Source organism: Solea senegalensis, linkage group LG9 (genome assembly GCF_019176455.1).
Source record: "Solea senegalensis isolate Sse05_10M linkage group LG9, IFAPA_SoseM_1, whole genome shotgun sequence".
NCBI classification, from domain to species: Eukaryota; Metazoa; Chordata; class Actinopteri; order Pleuronectiformes; family Soleidae; genus Solea; species Solea senegalensis.
Genome location: NC_058029.1, coordinates 1,717,037 through 1,736,020, shown reverse-complemented (window position 1 = coordinate 1,736,020; position 18,984 = coordinate 1,717,037). Strand labels below are relative to the sequence as shown.

The 18,984-nt window shown below is 39.3% G+C and overlaps 1 protein-coding gene across 3 annotated transcripts in view; it reads right to left on the bottom strand.

The window, feature by feature from the left end:
* Positions 1–7,888: 7,888 nt before the first annotated feature.
* Positions 7,889–18,984, bottom strand: part of LOC122774802 (pleckstrin homology-like domain family B member 3) — a 28,483-nt gene continuing 17,387 nt past the window's right edge. For all 3 annotated transcript variants that reach the window (XM_044034328.1, XM_044034327.1, XM_044034329.1), the window contains 4 exons: positions 18,191–18,316; positions 12,678–12,888; positions 10,005–10,090; positions 7,889–8,785 (listed from right to left, as the gene is read on the bottom strand). In XM_044034328.1, the coding sequence (XP_043890263.1) occupies positions 8,651–8,785; positions 10,005–10,090; positions 12,678–12,888; positions 18,191–18,316 (558 nt within the window). In that variant the 3' untranslated portion in view covers positions 7,889–8,650. The remainder of the gene's footprint in view (positions 8,786–10,004; positions 10,091–12,677; positions 12,889–18,190; positions 18,317–18,984) is intronic.

Here is an 18,984-nt window from a genome sequence, read left to right as displayed (position 1 = left end):
GAAACAAAAACCACGCGATGTTCAGTGTGGACTCTCACTGGAACGACTGCTAAAGTAAACGCTAGCATGTTAGCAGTTAGCTCAGCAGATACAGAGTAGTTAGCCAGCTCGCCGCGCAAAAACCCGCTACGTCGCCATGCCTCTCAAATCGCGAAAACTTCTTAAAGGTCCAGTGTAAAAGAACGAGTGCCGTCTAATTATGTTTAAACTACAGATGTAGAAGACGGAAATGAACATTAGCGAGGAGCTAAATCTGGTCCAGTGGTGAAGATTAACAGATTTTGTACACGCTCCACGACATGAATACATTTCACAAACTTATCCCTTCTTTTCCCAAGTGCGTCATGGAAACTACGGTGCCTTCACGTACCGGAAAGGATGTCGTTCGTCTTTGTTTGTGTTGTGAGCGTCGGCTTGAAAAGGCAGGCACACGTTCTGCCTGGTTCTGTAGAAACATGGCGCCGCCAGACGCCGACATCCGTAAAGCAGCACACATACAAGGTTTATTTACAAGGCTACGAAAAAAACTTTTTCAAGACATTATTCACTCATACAAATACACACTTTCTACCAGTAAATCCCTGCAAAAGTCACACACTGGACCTTTAAAGATACTGGGAAAAATAACGCTGTGTCACTTTCTAATGTTCCAATAATAGATGGTGTATAAAAAAAGACAATGGACATAGTCTTCCCGGTTTGCTGCGTGAAGTCAACCCGGAAGTAAGAATAGGAATAGCCACCAGGGGGTGACAAAAATAAATACATTTGAAGGGAAAATTAGCTGTTATTTCTCACTTGATTTACATAAGTAGATTTTACAGGATCATTAGTTTGTTCCAGGTTTTCTTCAATTCCGCATTTTTGTAAAGTTTTTAGAGGAAAAGGGACGATAAATAAGTGGACAGCTAGCATTGTCCAATAGGTGCCTGGTTGGTTCAGTTTCCTTAGAGTTTGTTTTGAATACTGGAAGACTACGTCCATTTTTATATACAATCCAAGGATGTAATTCTCATTGCAATGAGTTTCATGTCAAACCGTCCCATGGAACAGCCTAAAAAAAAAGAGTATTTGGGATGTTTCCTGAAAGGTCATTGCTTGCTTTTGAAGAAAAGTTGCAGCCACCAACATTGAGTTCCTTCTTTTTCTTTTTAGAAGATCAACCCAGGTTTAGCATCTACGTTAGAGGAAGATCTCAACAGCCTCTGAAGCTGTGGAGAGACAAGTCAGTCGAATAATCCCAAATGATCAGACACAGACCTGCCTCATTCACACGATATAAAGGCAGGTGGACACAGAAAACCGGTCCTCCGTGACCACGTCCTGTTCCTTGGTTTGCGTGTAAGTGATGTGGAGGGAACTTGGAGGAGAGGCGCGGGTGAAGGTGACGGGGGAGAGGCGTCCGTTGCGACAGGCAATCCAAAGTAAGGGGAAGTGAAGAGATAATTGTTTACGCTGAGCTCTAAGCCGTCAAGTGCTTCAAAGAGAGCCGATAATCACTCTTTGGTGTGGTGTGCTAAGCTCACCTCGCATACAGAATGTTCCATATTCGAAGCCAAGTTAGATAAGGACGGGAAAATTCAGCTGAACGTTTGCAGCTCAAGGGCAGAGCCTATAGCGTATGTGTAGATTCACCCAGTTAGTTTTCACACACAGGGAGTGACCAAACAAAAGCACTTCTTGAACTATAGGTGAAGCTGTGTGTGAAGGTGGAGGCTTGTTGTTTACTCGCATCCCGGTGATAGATTGAGTGGAAGAGAACTCCAGAGGTTAACCGTAAAAAGAGAAAGACCACAGAGCGTAAAACAGTCAAATAAAAGAAACGAATGGGCTCATTTAGGGAGACGTCCCACATTCCCCCCGTAGAGATTTCCTTCATTATTTTTACCTCCAGCTCCAAGCACCTCTTACCAGACATCATTTCTGACAATAATCGCCGTTTCATTGCATCATGTAGCTTTCCATTTACAAAAAAAGAGGGCCGCGTGTGAAGGAGGAAGGCGGGTTTTTTCCTCTCAGTGCAGGGCTCTCATTAGCTCACTAATGGATTTTGTTAGCGGGGGATCTGTCAGGAATCACACATGTAAGTCACTTATTGTGTGTGTGTGTGTGTGTGTGGGGGGTTATATTGATGTCAGAACACCTCAGTGTTCATGTCACGGTGTGTGATTTGCACTGAGGAGCGAGGAGAGTTTTTTTTTGTTTTAAAAATGCAGCATTTTGTGGTGAAATTACCCGTCGGAAAAAAAAAAAAACGTATTTATTAAAAAAGATGCTCACGTTCGGCTGATCAAGGACGTTAAAGTGTCCCCCTTTATACGCACTCTGAAATATCATAATCTGGCTCTTTTGTTTTATGAGGATGGATTAGACTGTGGCTATGAAGAATGTCTCCTTTTGGAGATGAAACCATTCAATTACACACAAGTAAGATTGATTATGGTGAATAAGTGCTCTCTCTCTCTCTCTCTCTCTCTCTCTCTCTCTCTCTCTCTCACTCACTTCTTGGTGGATTAATCCGCCTGCCGCTGAGATTTTTTTCAATGTACAATGGCAAATGTTTTTGGGGTTGTTTTTTTTTGTGTAGCGTAGATCATAAGAATTTAAAACGAAAAAAAACTGTGACCAGTGTAGCCTTATTCCTTATTCTGTAAATGACCCCACGACCTGCTATGATTAGAACCGTCCTGTAGAGGCACAAATATGGTGATTTTCAGTGTTGTATGTTTGTTCTAGTCAAACAGGAAGAAGTTTTGCTACAGTCAGTGTTTTTGAAGATGTCGTTCCCTGTTTTATGACTGGAATTCACAGTGATGGAGAGGGCGGGGGAAGAGAAACAGATTTGAAGTGTTTGTCTACATGAAGGTATAATGTGTTTATTTGATTGTGACTGTTTCTGTTTGAGTGGAGAAATCTTTTTTTATTATTATTATTGTTGTGAGCTTTGTGCTGCCTCTGCTGCTCCGCTAAAGCTTGCAAACATGTATTTTCTGACTGACGCTTCGAGCTACCTCCCGACGGCTGCTGTTGGTTTTCAAACGTAGATCGTGTGTAAAAAGTGGACGTGGTCTTCTCGCTTTTAAGTTAAAGTAAAAATTCAGCTGCTGTAGGACACACCCACTGGGAGGACACACCCACCAACCTAATCCTAACTACTATTCATTTAGGCCAGAAATATTGCGATCGTTTTCCTTTCCTTTTTTAAAAGAACAAGACGTTAAAGATTATAAATGCTGCTGTATGACACAGAGAAAACAGAGGAAAACTCCAAAAACACAGAAATATGGCGACTGCAAAGCCAAGAGACAGAGATAGGTGGCGCTATGATGTCGTCATCATTTTCCCACAATTAAATATCGACAAATATTAAATGAACTTCTTAAATGATTTTTTTTTTTTTTTTAATTATATCATTATAATTATTGTTTTTTTAATCTTCAAATTACATTCAGTCTCTTCTGTGACCCAGTCAGCATAAAGTGTGGGCGTGTTCGTCTTTTCATTGCATGTGGCTGCAGTTGGTTGTACTTGAAAAGAGTATTAAATGACCACGAGGGGGCGACACAGCCTACTTCTCACTTGATTTATAACGTTATTAGACATTTTTCTGAGGCGTTAAATGGTTTAAATCACTGTTTTCAGGTCTTCTTCAATAAAATATGATGTCAATTTTTTAAAATAGACAAAACAAAGGCAGGAGAGACTGTAGATAAATAGGGAGTAGCAGGATAAATGAAAAATGTCTTTGGAATTCTCACCTGATTTAATTTGATTTGATTTAAGGCGTCAAAAGTGCTTGTTTTGCAACCGTAAGACTTTTGTCCACTTTTTATAAACGCTCCATGTTTTATGGTCCTCGTCCTCCCAGCCTCTGCTCTGATGGAGCCTGGACCTCTGTATGTGTGTGTGTGTGTGTGAGAGAGTGAGTTCATCAAGGTCAGACAAGGTCAAGGGTCGTATTTTGACCCTGAATGGATTTTCCACAGCAGGATTTTTACACGAGCACATGACAAATAACCACTCTAATATTGAATTAAGATAATATGACACGTTTTATTGTAATATTCTCTGTGGTATTTTTTTATTTTTTTATTTGAGCTTCTTTGGCTGTTTGAGTGTTGATAAGCACTTATTGTATTCGAGGAAATATTTGCTGCCGCTGCCGGGGGAGCAAATAACACTCACTGTCACTGTCACACAGACGTGATGAATACGAATTATAAAAAAGGCAATACCACGACACGCCTTCTGATCGCTGACAAGATCACCGCGAATATGGGGAGATTTCTGGTCAGCGTATTAAATCAGATTTAATCAATTTCTTCATTCTGCCCCTAGACGTTATCTGCATCTGTTTTATAAATATGACTTTATCTCAGTTCCCCTGCCCCTCTCTCTCTCTCGTTTTTTGTTTTCAATCTGAAAATGACATTTATTCCCCTCTGGCGTCCTGGAAACACGCTTCATATGGAAGAGCACAGTTAAAGGGTTAATATTTTTGTTTGGACATCCAAAAAAACAAGCTGTTTTAACATTTAATAGCTACTGTATATATTACACATACCTGTAATTCAGTGAGGATTAAACCTCTAATTTCTCCAATGTTTTCCATTCCATTTTTTATTCAGTTGTAGATAATTCACAATGTCAAATGTAGATATCTGCCACTAAAATATGACTATCCACACATAGTTTGAGATAGCTAAGGTTGAATTTGACCTGAAATTGAAAGATTTCTTGAACTGGAATTATGACTAGTTAGAATGAAATACACAGTATATCATTTATGTTGCTGGGAAGTCTCTCTCTATAAAAACAAGAGCACAAAGATCTAGTTTGATGACAGGGATCGTGAGCTTCAGCTCACCTTCTGATGAAGTGACTGATCCTCTTATGTTTTTCCATGAAGTAACTTTGTATTCTAACTTCTTTTTAGATTGCATATGCTACACAAAACTCTGCTATTCTGCTACAACGGCTCTCTGTTGCTGCTATATGATATGAATATACATTCACCGTCCTTTTAAATGTTTTCATCCAGGCTATCATTGTGACATATTTGCAGGACCAGTGGATGTGTCTAGATTCACACTTAAGAATCCTTTCAATCCATTTTATTGAGTTCAGAGGAGGAATTTGAGGGTTTAAAAGGTTATTTAAAAGACAAAACTGAATGTAAACCATTTTTACGTACAGTTGTGTGTCATTAAAAAGGTGACAAATTAAATTTACATTGTAGAAATTTCCTTCCTGAATTTAAACAGTTGAAAACATTTTGGCTAATATAAATACCCTCCTCAAACTTTTTTTGACAACATTAGTTGCAACGTATAGGTATTTGAATACAAAATAAAAAATTCAACTTACAGTATTCATTTAAGAGTTTTTATTAATTTAGCTTAAGAGGAATTAAATTACAAATATCTATAATCATATTGAGATTATTCAAATGTTAAAACAGCTCGGCTAATCCTTCGAAAAACGTCACAACTGGGTTTATACCCACCCGTCCATCTATCCGTCCGCCAGTGCTCCAACTGTCCCTGATAACAGCTGATAGGTCGCCCTGCAGATTAACCTCTGACTTTAGGTTCTTTCTAGTGGTTTTCCTTTTTTCTTTTCCATTCTGTTATTACAGAAATAAACACAGACGGGGGGAGGGAAAAAGCGACACAAGATGGGACACTTTATCACATAAATGATGCTGAACCACGTGAACTTATCTGCCCATGAAAAGAAGGAGACCTTTGTCTTAACGTTAGACATAGATATACATCTGCAGCCTTCTGCTCATTTACGTGTTGTTTCTTTTCAAAGTAATATACTGTTTCCTGTATTATTATATCAGCATAATTGTCTCTGAGCCTCGATCGTGGCGCTGGTGCAATCGTTCATGGTAATGCTGTAACAAAAAAAAAGTGTAATGGTTCATTTCCTGTGTTCTATTATGATGTGAAACGGGCAAAGTAGAAATGACAGAACATGAACAACTGGGATGCCATTGTTTGTTTGTTTTTTTTCCCTGTGTTGTCACTTTAGCTCACAGCTTCTTCTGGAAAATGTATTCTTGCATTTCTTTATTGTCTCTGATGTTAAATTTGTATCACCTCAGCTGCCATCTTGAATATTGAGTATCTCTGATCATGTGCTGTCGTCACTTGTGTAAGAGTGAAGCAACGTGTTCTTGATCTTTGCTTTCCTGAGTTTGTCCACATTCCTATTGTTCATGACATCTGTACAATTTGTATATTATAAAATGATTTATATTTAATGTGTACATGTGTCTTCGCTTCTTCTGTGTGGCAAAGGAAATGCAAAAATCACTCAAAAACGTCATAGTTTAGTATGTCGTCCAAAATTTGACAAAACAGTCATAGTATAGTATGTCGTCCAAAATCACTCAAAAACGTTATAGTTTAGTATGTCGTCCAAAATTTGACAAAAAAGTCATACTTTAGTATGTCCAAAATTTGACAAAACAGTCATAGTATAGTATGTCAGACAAACAGTCATAGTATAGTATGTCGGCCCAAAATCACTCAAAAATGTCATAGTTTAGTATGTCGCCCAAAACTTTTTTGAGTGATTTTGGACGACATACTATGCTATGACTTTTTTGAGTGATTTTGGACGACATACTATACTATGACTTTTTTGACTGATTTTGGACGTCATACTATACTATGACTTTTCTGACTGATTTTGCACAACATACTATACTATGACTTTTTTGACTGATTTTGGACGACATACTATACTATGACTTTTTTGACTGATTTTGGACGACATACTATACTATGACTTTTTTGACTGATTTTGAACGACATACTATACTATCACTTTTTGATTACTTGGACTCCACGGACATACTATGACTTTTTGACTGATTTTACATAAATGACCCTTTTTTGACTGATTTTGGACCACATACTATACTATGACTTTTTGAGTGATTTTGGACAACATACTATAGTATGACTTTTGAGGATTTTTGGAGTATATAGGCATACCATGACTTTTTGACTGATTTTTGGACAAATATACTATACTATGACTTTTGATAGATTTTGGACTATTATTACTATAACATGACTTTTTGACAGATTTTGACCTATTATCTCTATAACATGACTTTTTGACAGATTTTGACCTACATACTATAGTATGATTCTTTTTGACTTTGAATTTGGACTTACATACTATACTATGACTTTTTGGAGGATTTGACCTACATACTATACTTTGACTTTTGAGTGATTTTACGCCACTATACTATGACTTTTTGGAGTGATTTTGGACAACATACTATACTATGACTTTTTGACTGATTTTGGACAACATACTATACTATGACATTTTTGACAAATTTTGGACCACATACTATACTATGACATTTTTGACTAATTTTGGACGACATACTATACTATGACATTTTTGACTGATTTTGGACGACATACTATACTATGACTTTTTTGACTGATTTTGGACAACTTACTATACTATGACTTTTTTGACTGATTTTGGGATCTATTATTACCAACTATGACTTTTTGACTGGATTTTGGACTCATTACACTATACTATGACTTTTTGACTGATTTTGATGACATAAATATACTATGACTTTTTTGAGTGATTTTGGACGACATACTAAACTATGACTTTTTAGAGTGATTTTGGACAACATACTTTACTATGACATTTTTGTCAAATTTTCGAAGACATACTATACTACGACTTTTTTGAGTGATTTTGGACGACACACTAAACTATGACTTTTTTGAGTGATTTTGGACGACATACTAAACTATGACTTTCTTGACTGATTTTGGACGACATACTATACTGTGACTTTTTTGAGTGATTTTGGACGCCATATTATACTATGACTTTTTTAGCATGTTGTAAACATGTGTTTATTAAGGAAAACAGAACTTGTTTTCTATACATTGTGAAAAGTATTTATTGAAGGGGGACTTGAGAGGTAAGAACTATAGGAAACATAACTGTTCATTGTGAACCACTTGGAATAAAGCAGAGATATGTGGCATTGACGTAACTGTCGCACATTGTTCAAGAAAAAGAGGAAATCTGAGAGGAAACTAGTTGTAACATGTCCTCATTGCTCCTCTCTTACATGAATACAGATGACGTCTTCGTTACCGTGGTCTTCATCCTTAGGACCCATAACACAAACATTTAAAAGTGCATCCATACGTTGTATTTCTTAAATTATTTGTGAATCAACCTAATATAAATTTCCAGATAATAAGTTAATACAACACAATGTATATAAAAAAAAACTGGTGAAAAACAGTGTTAATAGAAACATCTCAGATATATAAACCAACCCAAAAGTTTATCTTCAACACCTATGTCAAACATTGAATTGCATTATATAGTGAAGCTGCTCTGCTGTTGCAGTGTGGCAGTGTCCTCTCCATGACGTAGTTGTGCATTATAATCAAGTAATGGTCAACACGACTGTAATGCTGCACAATGACCAGCAGAGGGGGGTCTGCCATAACCAGTGAAGTGTCCCAGTAACAAGATGCTCAGTTTGCACACTGGTGTAAAAAGCTGGTCCGGTGGTGAACTGTGCTGCCACTGAAGCATCACTCCTCCATGTAACAGCCTCATATGCAAGATGTCAATGACGACAGTGCTCGTCTGTTGCCGTGACAATGACATCCATCCAAATCCGCATGGATACTGCATTGGAAGCCACCAGAAAGAAGAGGCGGTCGTATGTCTTCACACAGAACGTCAGATTGGGCCGTGGAGACTGAAGACGAGGAACACACAGTGACAATGTTAAAAGTCATTGAGAAGAATTCACTTTAACATGACTGGAGTTTAAATTTATATCTCCATATCAACGGGATTGTAATCCCACATGAACTTTAAATTCACCAATGACTGGATACAACAGTTAAACAATGTCATCGTCATTGTGGTCACTACATGGGACAGCTATTCAATATATGTGGGCGTTAATGGTAGAATTGCACACGAGCCATTTTGGACCTTTGTGCATCCCCACATACAGTAAACTGCCACCCACTGGCAACACAACATACTCTAAACCAAGATGGCTGACAGAGGGAGAGAAAGGCCAAGTAGCTCAGGAATCATGCATCACTGACTATAGTTCTGCTACAACTCTTACAATTACAGTTCATTTATTTAGTCTTTGGAAAAACTCCATTGGCAGTAACTGTGTCATTAATAAAAGTGGTTGTTTATGTTATTAGAAAGAAGAAAGAAAGAAAGAAAGAAAGAAAGAAAGAAAGAACATTTTCTGTGAAACTATACAATCAGCACAAGATCTCATGGATCAGTGTATTGCCATGTATCCTCATAGACACAAATGGTGGTAAATGTCTGGCATATCTACAGAATGGCTGGATTGGAAAAGAAGGATCTCCTGCATTTCCATTCATTTGTAGCCTATAAACTAACAAATGCAAGTTCCATTCAGACAAAAACGAGGAAGAGGAAGACCCAGTGCCACTCCACCTGGTTTGAAGCGCAGAGCAGCAGGTTTGGTGCTGGAGACCATAGGCCACAGTTTACCAAGCCAACATTGCAACAAGATATCATGATGCTGCACACACATGACAGAGCAAACTCAAACCTTTATAGCATGTTGAACATCTGGGAAGGCCATAAATCCATCTTCAAAATCAAATTCAATGACAATGTAATTGTTGAAACACGATAGCCATGCATCTTGATTCTGATAATGTGTCTGAAAGTGTTTTGTGAAGTCATCGACTCTGATGTTCAGTCAAACTGCATTGATCAGGTCGAGTGACTGTGCTGTTTACAGTAAAGTTCATAATCATACAAACAGGAAAGAGTCTGGACACAATATACATAATAAATGTGGAGAGTTTCAGAGAAGGATTCAGAGAAGGAGCTTGTCTGGTTCTGTCTGTGACAGAAAGCTGTGATTCCAAAATCTGCTGCAGTTTCAGTTAACATGACGTATGAGAACTTACCGATGTGGCTGTTCGTAAATGGTCGTAGTAAACTTCTTCTATGGCTTGGAAGTAAATCACTCCTTTTAGCTTCCTCTCATCACAGTCTGCGGCAGAAAAAGAAAAAGGTTTGTTGGAAGGAATGGATGTGACTTTGTTATGAAGGTGTTAATATTTCACTTCATGATCATTATGGTCAAAATAACAATAGAACAAAATACTCATTTTACTAAACTAAGTTGGAGAGTGAATGAGAGTTTTGAAAAAGTGAAATAATAATAAAGCCATCAATGTCAGTATCAGGAAAAAAATAATAATCACCAATAATGATGTATATTATACATGTACTTAAATTCCTATATGTTTTCTATTAATAATGCAAGGCAAGTAAAAAGATCATTAATACGAATGAATGATTCAAACAAACAGACAATAACAAATTAACAAAAGAAGTTGAATAAATAAAATATGAAGCTGTATAAATGGTTGGGTGTATGTGGAAGATATTACATTTAATACATGTCAGATAGTGTGCTTGACTGCGACCTGTGGCCTTGTATGTGGCTCTGGTTCAATTCAATTCAATGTCATTTGTATAGCGTCAAATCATAACATACATGATCTCAGGTCTGTACAAAGACAACATCAAAGAGAGCGGAGAAACACAACAATTCACACAACGAGCAAACACTAGGCATCAGTGGAGAGAAAAAACTCCCTCTTAACAGAAGAAGAAATCTCTGACAGAACCAGAGATGTGCGGTCATCTGCCTCGACCGGTTGGGGTGAAAGGAAAAATGGGGGACAGTGGAGAGGTGGGGGACAGAAAGGGGGGAGAGAAAGGACAAGAGGGAGATGAGGGAGAGACAGAAGAGAGAGAGGGAGACCAGCAGCAGATACACAACAACTGTATCAGGTTACAAGTTTATACAGTTACTGATTTTTTAATTATAACATAATAATAATGGTGACGATGAGCACAGCCTCGAAAACTGGATCTGGATCCTGCAACCTACATGATGAGAATAAAGAGAGAGAGAGCGAGAAGGAAAGAAGGAAGGACACAAACTAGGGAGAGAAAGAGACAAGGTTAATGACATATAAAAAGTCGTAATCAAATCCTGAGTGTGAGAGGGTGAATGTGCGTGTACCACCGGAAAATCCTCCAGCAGTTTAGTTCTATAGCAGCATAACTAAGAGATGGTCCAGGTTTCCCTGAACCAGCTCTAACTATAAGCTTTATCAAAAAGGAAAGCTTTAAGTTTAACTTTAACTACAGAGAGAGGCTCCGCCTCCCGAACTGTCATTGGAAGCTGGTTCCACAGGAAAGGAGGAGCCTGGTAACTGAAGGCTCTGCCTCCCATTCTACTCTTACAGACTCTGCGAACCACAAGTAAACCTGTATTTTGTGACCTAAGTGGTCTGTTAGGGTGATAAGGTGCAGGTGGACGATAAACTGTGACTATCATAACTGGTTTCTGTGATTTACAACTAGGATGAGATAGATTAAGAATAAGGCTTTCAAACGATGAATATCCTGGTTTGGGCTTGGGATTGATTAATAATCTAGTATTAAAAATGGCTGCTACTCCTCCTCCTCGGCCTGAGCTTCTAGGAATATGGGTATTAGCATGAGTGGGTGGAGTTGATTCATTTAGACTGACGTAATCGTCTTCATGTAACCAAGTTTCAGTTACACAGAATAAATCAATACAATTGTCAGAGATAAGATCATTTATTAAAACAGATTTTGAGGAGAGAGACCTTATATTTAATAGTCCACATTTAAAAGTGGTATTATTTGACTCTATTTTATTGTTGGTATTAATCTAAGTTAGAATGTCTAACTCCTCTTCTGTTTGTTATTGGTTTATTTACTTTATTTACTTTAGTTTTTACTTTAGTAGGTCGAGGGGCAGACACAGTCTCTATGGGGTTTTTAATAAAAGAACCACAGAGAAGCATGAAAGACTGCAACTCTGTGTCCTGGTTCAAGGTGAGATAAGGATGGGTTCCATGTTTCAGTAAAGACTGAAAGATTTCTTCATTCGTTGTGATTCTGAGATGAATCTATGATTCCATCACTGACACGGACGTAAAATGAAATCATCTGATTGTGTAAACATGCATCAAGCTTGTTTGGACATGCAGTGTTGTCTCATTCTGAAGAAGAAGCTTCCGCCTCGTCCCTTCACTGTCGTCTGCAGCTGTGACTTTCATGTCATTTACCAGAGAGTCCTGATCAGATCCACGCCGCTCTGATCAGCAGATCCAACATCATTTCACTTGTGTTGTCTCTGTTGTGTGTGTGTGTGTGTGAGACATGTGACGTGAGTCTTTTAGATGGCGAGAGACAGTAAAACTGTTTTTGGAGGTTTGGTGGGTAAGAGTCATGTGAATGAAAGATTTTAGTGGATCACTAACTCCTGTGCACCACGGTGTAAAAAGGATTATTATTATTAAAATTGTAAATTATTATTTCAATGGACTTTGGTTTGGAAGAGTGAGCGGTTTACAAACTTCCGTTTAGAGTAGGAAAAAGCTGCTTAACAGCAAAATAATGAGCCGTCCATATCTCAGGCTGGTTGGTGCACACACAGTTCAGCAACAGAGAGGGAGAATATCCTACTGAAGTAAACAGGTTCTCATTCATACTAACATGCATTCACATGCTACTGCTCCAGCCTGTCTAACCTGTGTAGTAAGCGAGTCGTCTGTGCTCCGTGTCAAACAAAAACCAGCGCTTCTTCCAGGTCTTGACCCTCCCCCCTCGTTTGGTCAGGAAGCCAGCACAGCGGCGAGACGTCAGCCGCAGGTCTGAGCAGCCAGCCACGCCATGACCCAAAGACTCCACGTGGACCCGAAGGTCAAAGTTTGGAGAGAGATAAAGGGCCTGGCTGCACAGCTGCAGACAGACAGACAGACAGACAGACAGACAGACAGACTCCATGTTACATATCATATCATTGACACTTGTTATAGGCAAAGCCTGCAGTGATGAGATGACACTGGACATTGTACATTGACATGAATTAGAACTTTACTCTTTCAGTGACACGCTGTCTGCTGCTGACAGTGATTTCATGATTTCATGAACAGTTTAAATAATAGAAATGACAGAAAATACAGAATAAATAATGCTTCAAGACTTCCATGCTTCAATATCTTAATAACAAATGATAAATATGTTGCCCAGGAACCTGTGTAAACTTATTGTAAGTCGCTTTGGATAAAAGCGTCTGCGAAATGACAGTCAATGGTCTTAACTGCAACTACAGGTGCTGATTAAATCTGTCACTTTATTTGAGATTTATGAGTTAAACACCAACAATTAAAATGAAACAACGTGGACAAAATTAAACAACGTGGACAAAATTAAACAACATGGACAAAATTAAACAACACAGACAAAATTAAACAACACGGACAAAATTAAACAACATGGACAAAATTAAACAACGTGGACAAAATTAAACAACATGGACAAATTAAACAACATGGACAAAATTACAAAATTAAACAACGGACAAAATTAAACAACATGGACAAAATTAAACAACATGGACAAAATTAAACAAAATGGATAAAATTAAACAACGGACAAAATTAAACAACATGGACAAAATTAAACAAAATGGATAAAATTAAACAACGTGGACAAAATTAAACACCACGGACAAAATTAAACAACATGGACAAAATTAAACAACGGACAAAATTAAACAACGTGGACAAAATTAAACAACATGGACAAAATTAAACAACATGGACAAATTAAACAACATGGACAAAATTAAACAAAATGGATAAAAACAACGTGGACAAAATTAAACAACGTGGACAAAATTAAACAACATGGACAAATTAAACAAAATGGATAAAATTAAACAACGGACAAAATTAAACAACGGACAAAATTTAAACACAAAATTGGACAAAATTAAACAACATGGACAAATTAAACAACGTGGACAAAATTAAACAACGTGGACAAAATTAAACAACGTGGACAAAATTAAACAACATGGGACAAAATTAAACAACATGGACAAAATTAAACAACGTGGACAAAATTAAACAACGTGGACAAAATTAAAACAACATGGACAAAATTAAATGGACAAAATTAAACAACGGACAAAATTAAACAACGTGGACAAAATTAAACAACATGGACAAAATTAAACAACACGGACAAAATTAAACAACGGACAAATTAAACAACATGGACAAAATTAAACAAAATGGACAAAATTAAACAACATGGACAAAATTAAACAACGTGGACAAAATTAAACAAACAAAATTAAACAACGACAAAATTAAACAACACGGACAAAATTAAACAACATGGACAAAATTAAACACCATGGACAAAATTAAACACCATGGACAAAATTAAACAACGTGGACAAAATTAAACACCATGGACAAAATTAAACAACATGGACAAAATTAAACAAACAAATGGACAAAATTAAACAACACGGACAAAATCAAACAAAATTAAACACATGGACAAAATTAAACAACATGGACAAAATTAAACAACATGGACAAAATTAAACAACACGGACAAAATTAAACAACATGGACAAAATTAAACACCATGGACAAAATTAAACAACATGGACATGTACTCCACAGACACTGACACAGACTCAACACTAGAGTGCAACTTTTAAACATAAACAAATGTCCATTCAAACCATTGTTTTCCAGCATTGTGTCTCGGCTCCACATGACTGTGTCTGGGTTTCTCAGTATTGGTGCTTAGATCACATGTTGCCGGGTGACATTCCTGCACTGCACACACTGAGCTAGTGATGCAAAGTTGTGGTAAGACTAGAAACCCAAAGGCGCACACAAAAAGTTTAACAGGTGAATTCTGCTGAGAAAACCCAGCTGTTCACTAACGTTCATGGATAAAAGCTTGTTGTTGACATGTGCCTCTCACACTCTCACTCCCACTCCCTCAGTCTGGTCTGATAGTATTGCTTGACTGAGACCATTATGGGATGGAGCGCACAAATAATATGACATAATTTCTGTTCAAGAAGACCAAACAGAGGCAGAATAAAAACATCAGCAACAACCAAAATCTCCAGTGGTATTATGGGATAGAATGTTTTTAATTTGACTGTGGGTGACAACTCAGTCTCTGCTGCATCAACTTAAAAATGACATTCTTATTAAAATGTACAGACTACAATAACCAGACATTTATCTTAAAGGAGACATACTGTACCTTATTTCTCCAAGTTAAAATAGTTCCCTGGTGTCAAAATACCATAAGGATGGAGCACCATAGCAGTTCAATAACCCTGCTAAACCCGCCCCTTTCAGAACGCTCGGTTTTGTGCATGGTCCCTTTATATGCAAATGAGACACAGGCAAACACACGCCCACTTCTTCCACGCTATCATGACAACAGTTGAACATGAACCATGGGAGAAACATGGCTGGTGGAGGAAACATTACGGTTCAACCACATATGTTTGAACCAGAGTCCGACTCTGAACAAGAGGACGCCACGGAAGACGTTGTAGTACGTAGACTGCAACAGGACGTGTCAGAATGGTCAGTTATGACCTCTATGTGACCTTTTCTTAACAATGTGTGTGTTTGTACGTCGCTGACTAAATACTGATGTGAAGTGGTGCGAACACACGAACACACGTTTGCTGACTTTATCCGTCACATTAGCTTCATATATAAAATCCTCTGTAAAACACTGTGCTCCACTGTGCAGCCACCAACAGCACACTACGTCCCTCCGCGTTGACATAATAGCGCTCTTCCTCCCTCGCCTGCACTCTCGATGGTCACCAAAAGGTGACCATCTCTCTGTCATGCTAATTCCAGCATATCAGCCCCTGGTCACCAGAGAAAAGCCTGCTGTGAAGAAGGTGAGAGTGTGGCCTGAGGGAGCTATGTCTGCACTACAGGACTGTTTTGAATGCACCGAGTGGGACATGTTCAGAGAGGCTGCAACAGACAATCAACATACAGATGTGGAGGAGTATGCTGCATCTCTGACCTGCTACATTCAGTGGTGCATGGAGGAGGTCACAGTAGCAAAGACAATAGTCAAACGGGCCAACCAGAAACCTTGGATGACTAAGGAGGTGCGCACAAGACTGAGGGAGCGTAATGCTGCCTTCAATTCTGGTGATGCGGTGGCACTCTGAACTGGGCCATCAAGGCAGCAAAACGTGTCCACAGTCAGAAGATCCAAGGTTTCTTCCATGACCCCAGCAACACCAGACAACTGTGGCAGGGCATCAAGACCATCACAGACTACAAAGCCACAGCCTCACCCTACCGAGATGACATCAGCTTCCTCAATGAGCTCAACAACTTCTTTGGGAGATTTGAAGCTCTGAATAACACCCCTGCAAGGAAAGTCACCCCCCACCTCGATGAACAGGCACTCAGGCTCGAAACCACTGCTGTACGGAGAGCCCTGAGAAAAGTTAACACACGGAAAGCATCAGGCCCTGATCCCAGGACGGCTGATCAAGGAGTGCGCAGACCAGCTGGCCCACGTGCTCACAGATTTTTCAACACGTCACTGATCCAGGCCGTTGTCCCCCCGTGCTTTAAGTCTGCCACGATCATCCCAGTGCCCAAGAAACCAACCATCACATGCCTCAATGACCATCATGAAGTGTTTCGAGCGGGTGCTGGAGGACCATATCATTTCCATACTGCCCCCATCATTCGACCCGCTCCAGTGTGCGTACCAACCTAACCGCTCCACTGAGGATGCCATCTCCACTGCTCTCCACCTGGGCCTGGAGCACCTGGAGGACAAGAAAACCCACGTGCGGATGCTGTTTCTGGACTTCAGCTCAGCATTCAACACGATCATCCCCCAGGACCTGGTACACAAATGGCACATTTCCACCAGCTCTACTCTCCTCGCCACGGCACGGTTTAAGTAGCGTTTCCACTAGCCTAGTACCTGGTACCAGGTACTATTTTTAGTACCTGTTCAGACGAGGTTCCAAGCGTGCTTAAAAGCAGGTACTATGCGATGATTGGTCAGACTGCCGGCCGCTGAGTCCCGTCACAGGAAGAGACGTCCCACACACAAATCAAGCCAAACAGAGTCGAACTGTAGATCACTTAAAACTACTTAACAATCCTAACAATGTGGGTTAATCTCCAACAACTACCAGGGAAACTTCTATATTCAACAAGAGTCTTTTAAAGTGGAGTGGTGCGAGCCACAGACTGCTGCCGCTGTAGTCTGTGGAGTAGGAGGCTGTACTCCAGAGACGACAGAAATCTAACCGTACAGTGTAGAGAAATTAAAACTACTTAATCCTAAAAACGTGGGTTAATCTCCAACAACTACAGAAGTGTGCTGTAAAGTCACGAGTCACTTGTGTGTGTGTCGCGTATAAAACAAGTCACCGCAGTTTCACTCAGCCGTGCAGTGATGACTCCGCCCACGTTAAGTAGGTACTTTTTTGTAGTGGAGATGCAACCTAATCGTGCCGTGTCGTGTCGTGGCGAGGCGAGTAGAGCCGGTGCCAAAATTGGGCCCCCTGGGCCTCAACACCCCCTTGTGCAACTGGCTGCTGGACTTCCTCACCGACAGAACCCAGTCTGTCCGTGTGGGTAACAATACCTCAAGTGTCATCTCCCTGAGCACCGGTACCCTAACCCGAATAACAACCCCCCCCCCTCCCGACACTATCTGCACAATATTTAACTGTTATTTTTTTCATATTGTTTGCTTACAGATTTCTTTCCTGTTTTTTGCACTACCTTTATATATATGTATATTTATATACATACACACTTATTAATTTTACTTATTATTTATTTATTAAGTATACAGTAATCTACCTCAAAATTCAATGCTGTGTTGTTGGTTTTTATCCGAAATTTTTATATATATATATATATATATATATATATATATATATATATATATATATACATATATATATATATATACGAAATTTCGTTGCCAGCTTTCACTGCTGTGTTTTCTGTGCAATGACAATAAAAGGAAGTCTAAGTCTAAGTCTAAGGGGGACCACGAAAAAATGACTGAGTCTTTGTTAAAAAAGTTGATTTTGCATAATATGTCCCCTTTAACATTTACCAAACACAACCTTATCAGTCACAGCTTTAAAAATCTGTTTTGAGGGCACTGAGGCAAATGTTATGGTTTTATCATCAATACATACCTCTTGGGACTTTAGAGGAGATCTGTCCTGGACCTTTGGTTCTGGTTCTGCTCTTTGTGGGGTTTCTGCTATGGAAGAGATTGGCTCTTTCTGCCTCCTCTCCTCCAGCAACAGCCACTGCTCTTCCTGGGTGTGCACATTAACCATAGAACTGTATGACTTCTCTTTTAAATGCTATAACTAACTGTTTATCTCTCACATCCTTGAAAAAACTGTTGTGTCTCAGGTTCATGTTCATGTTATAACAACCTTTATGAACTATTGCAGTCTGGTGTTCCATAGCACAGCTGACTTTCACACACTCTCTCTCAGCATCCTTCAGTCTCAGCATCCTTCAGTCACAGCATCCTTCATTCACAGCATCCTTCATTCAGTCACATCCTTCATTCACAGCATCAGTCTCAGCATCCAGTCACAGCATCCTTCAGTCACAGCATCCTTCAGTCTCAGCATCCTTCAGTCACAGCATCCTTCAGTCTCAGCATCCTTCAGTCACAGCATCCTTCAGTCACAGCATCCTTTCAGCAGCATCCTTCAGTCACAGCATCCTTCAGTCTCAGCATCCTTCATTCACAGCATCCTTCAGTCTCAGCATCCAGCATCCTTCAGTCTCAGCATCCTTTTCAGTCACAGCATCCTTCAGTCTCAGCATCCTTCATTCACAGCATCCTTCAGTCACAGCATCATTCACAGTCACAGCATCCTTCAGTCACAGCATCTTCAGTCACAGTCACAGCACCTCAGCAGTCAGTCATCCTTCAGTCACAGCATCCTTCAGTCACAGCAAGTCAGTC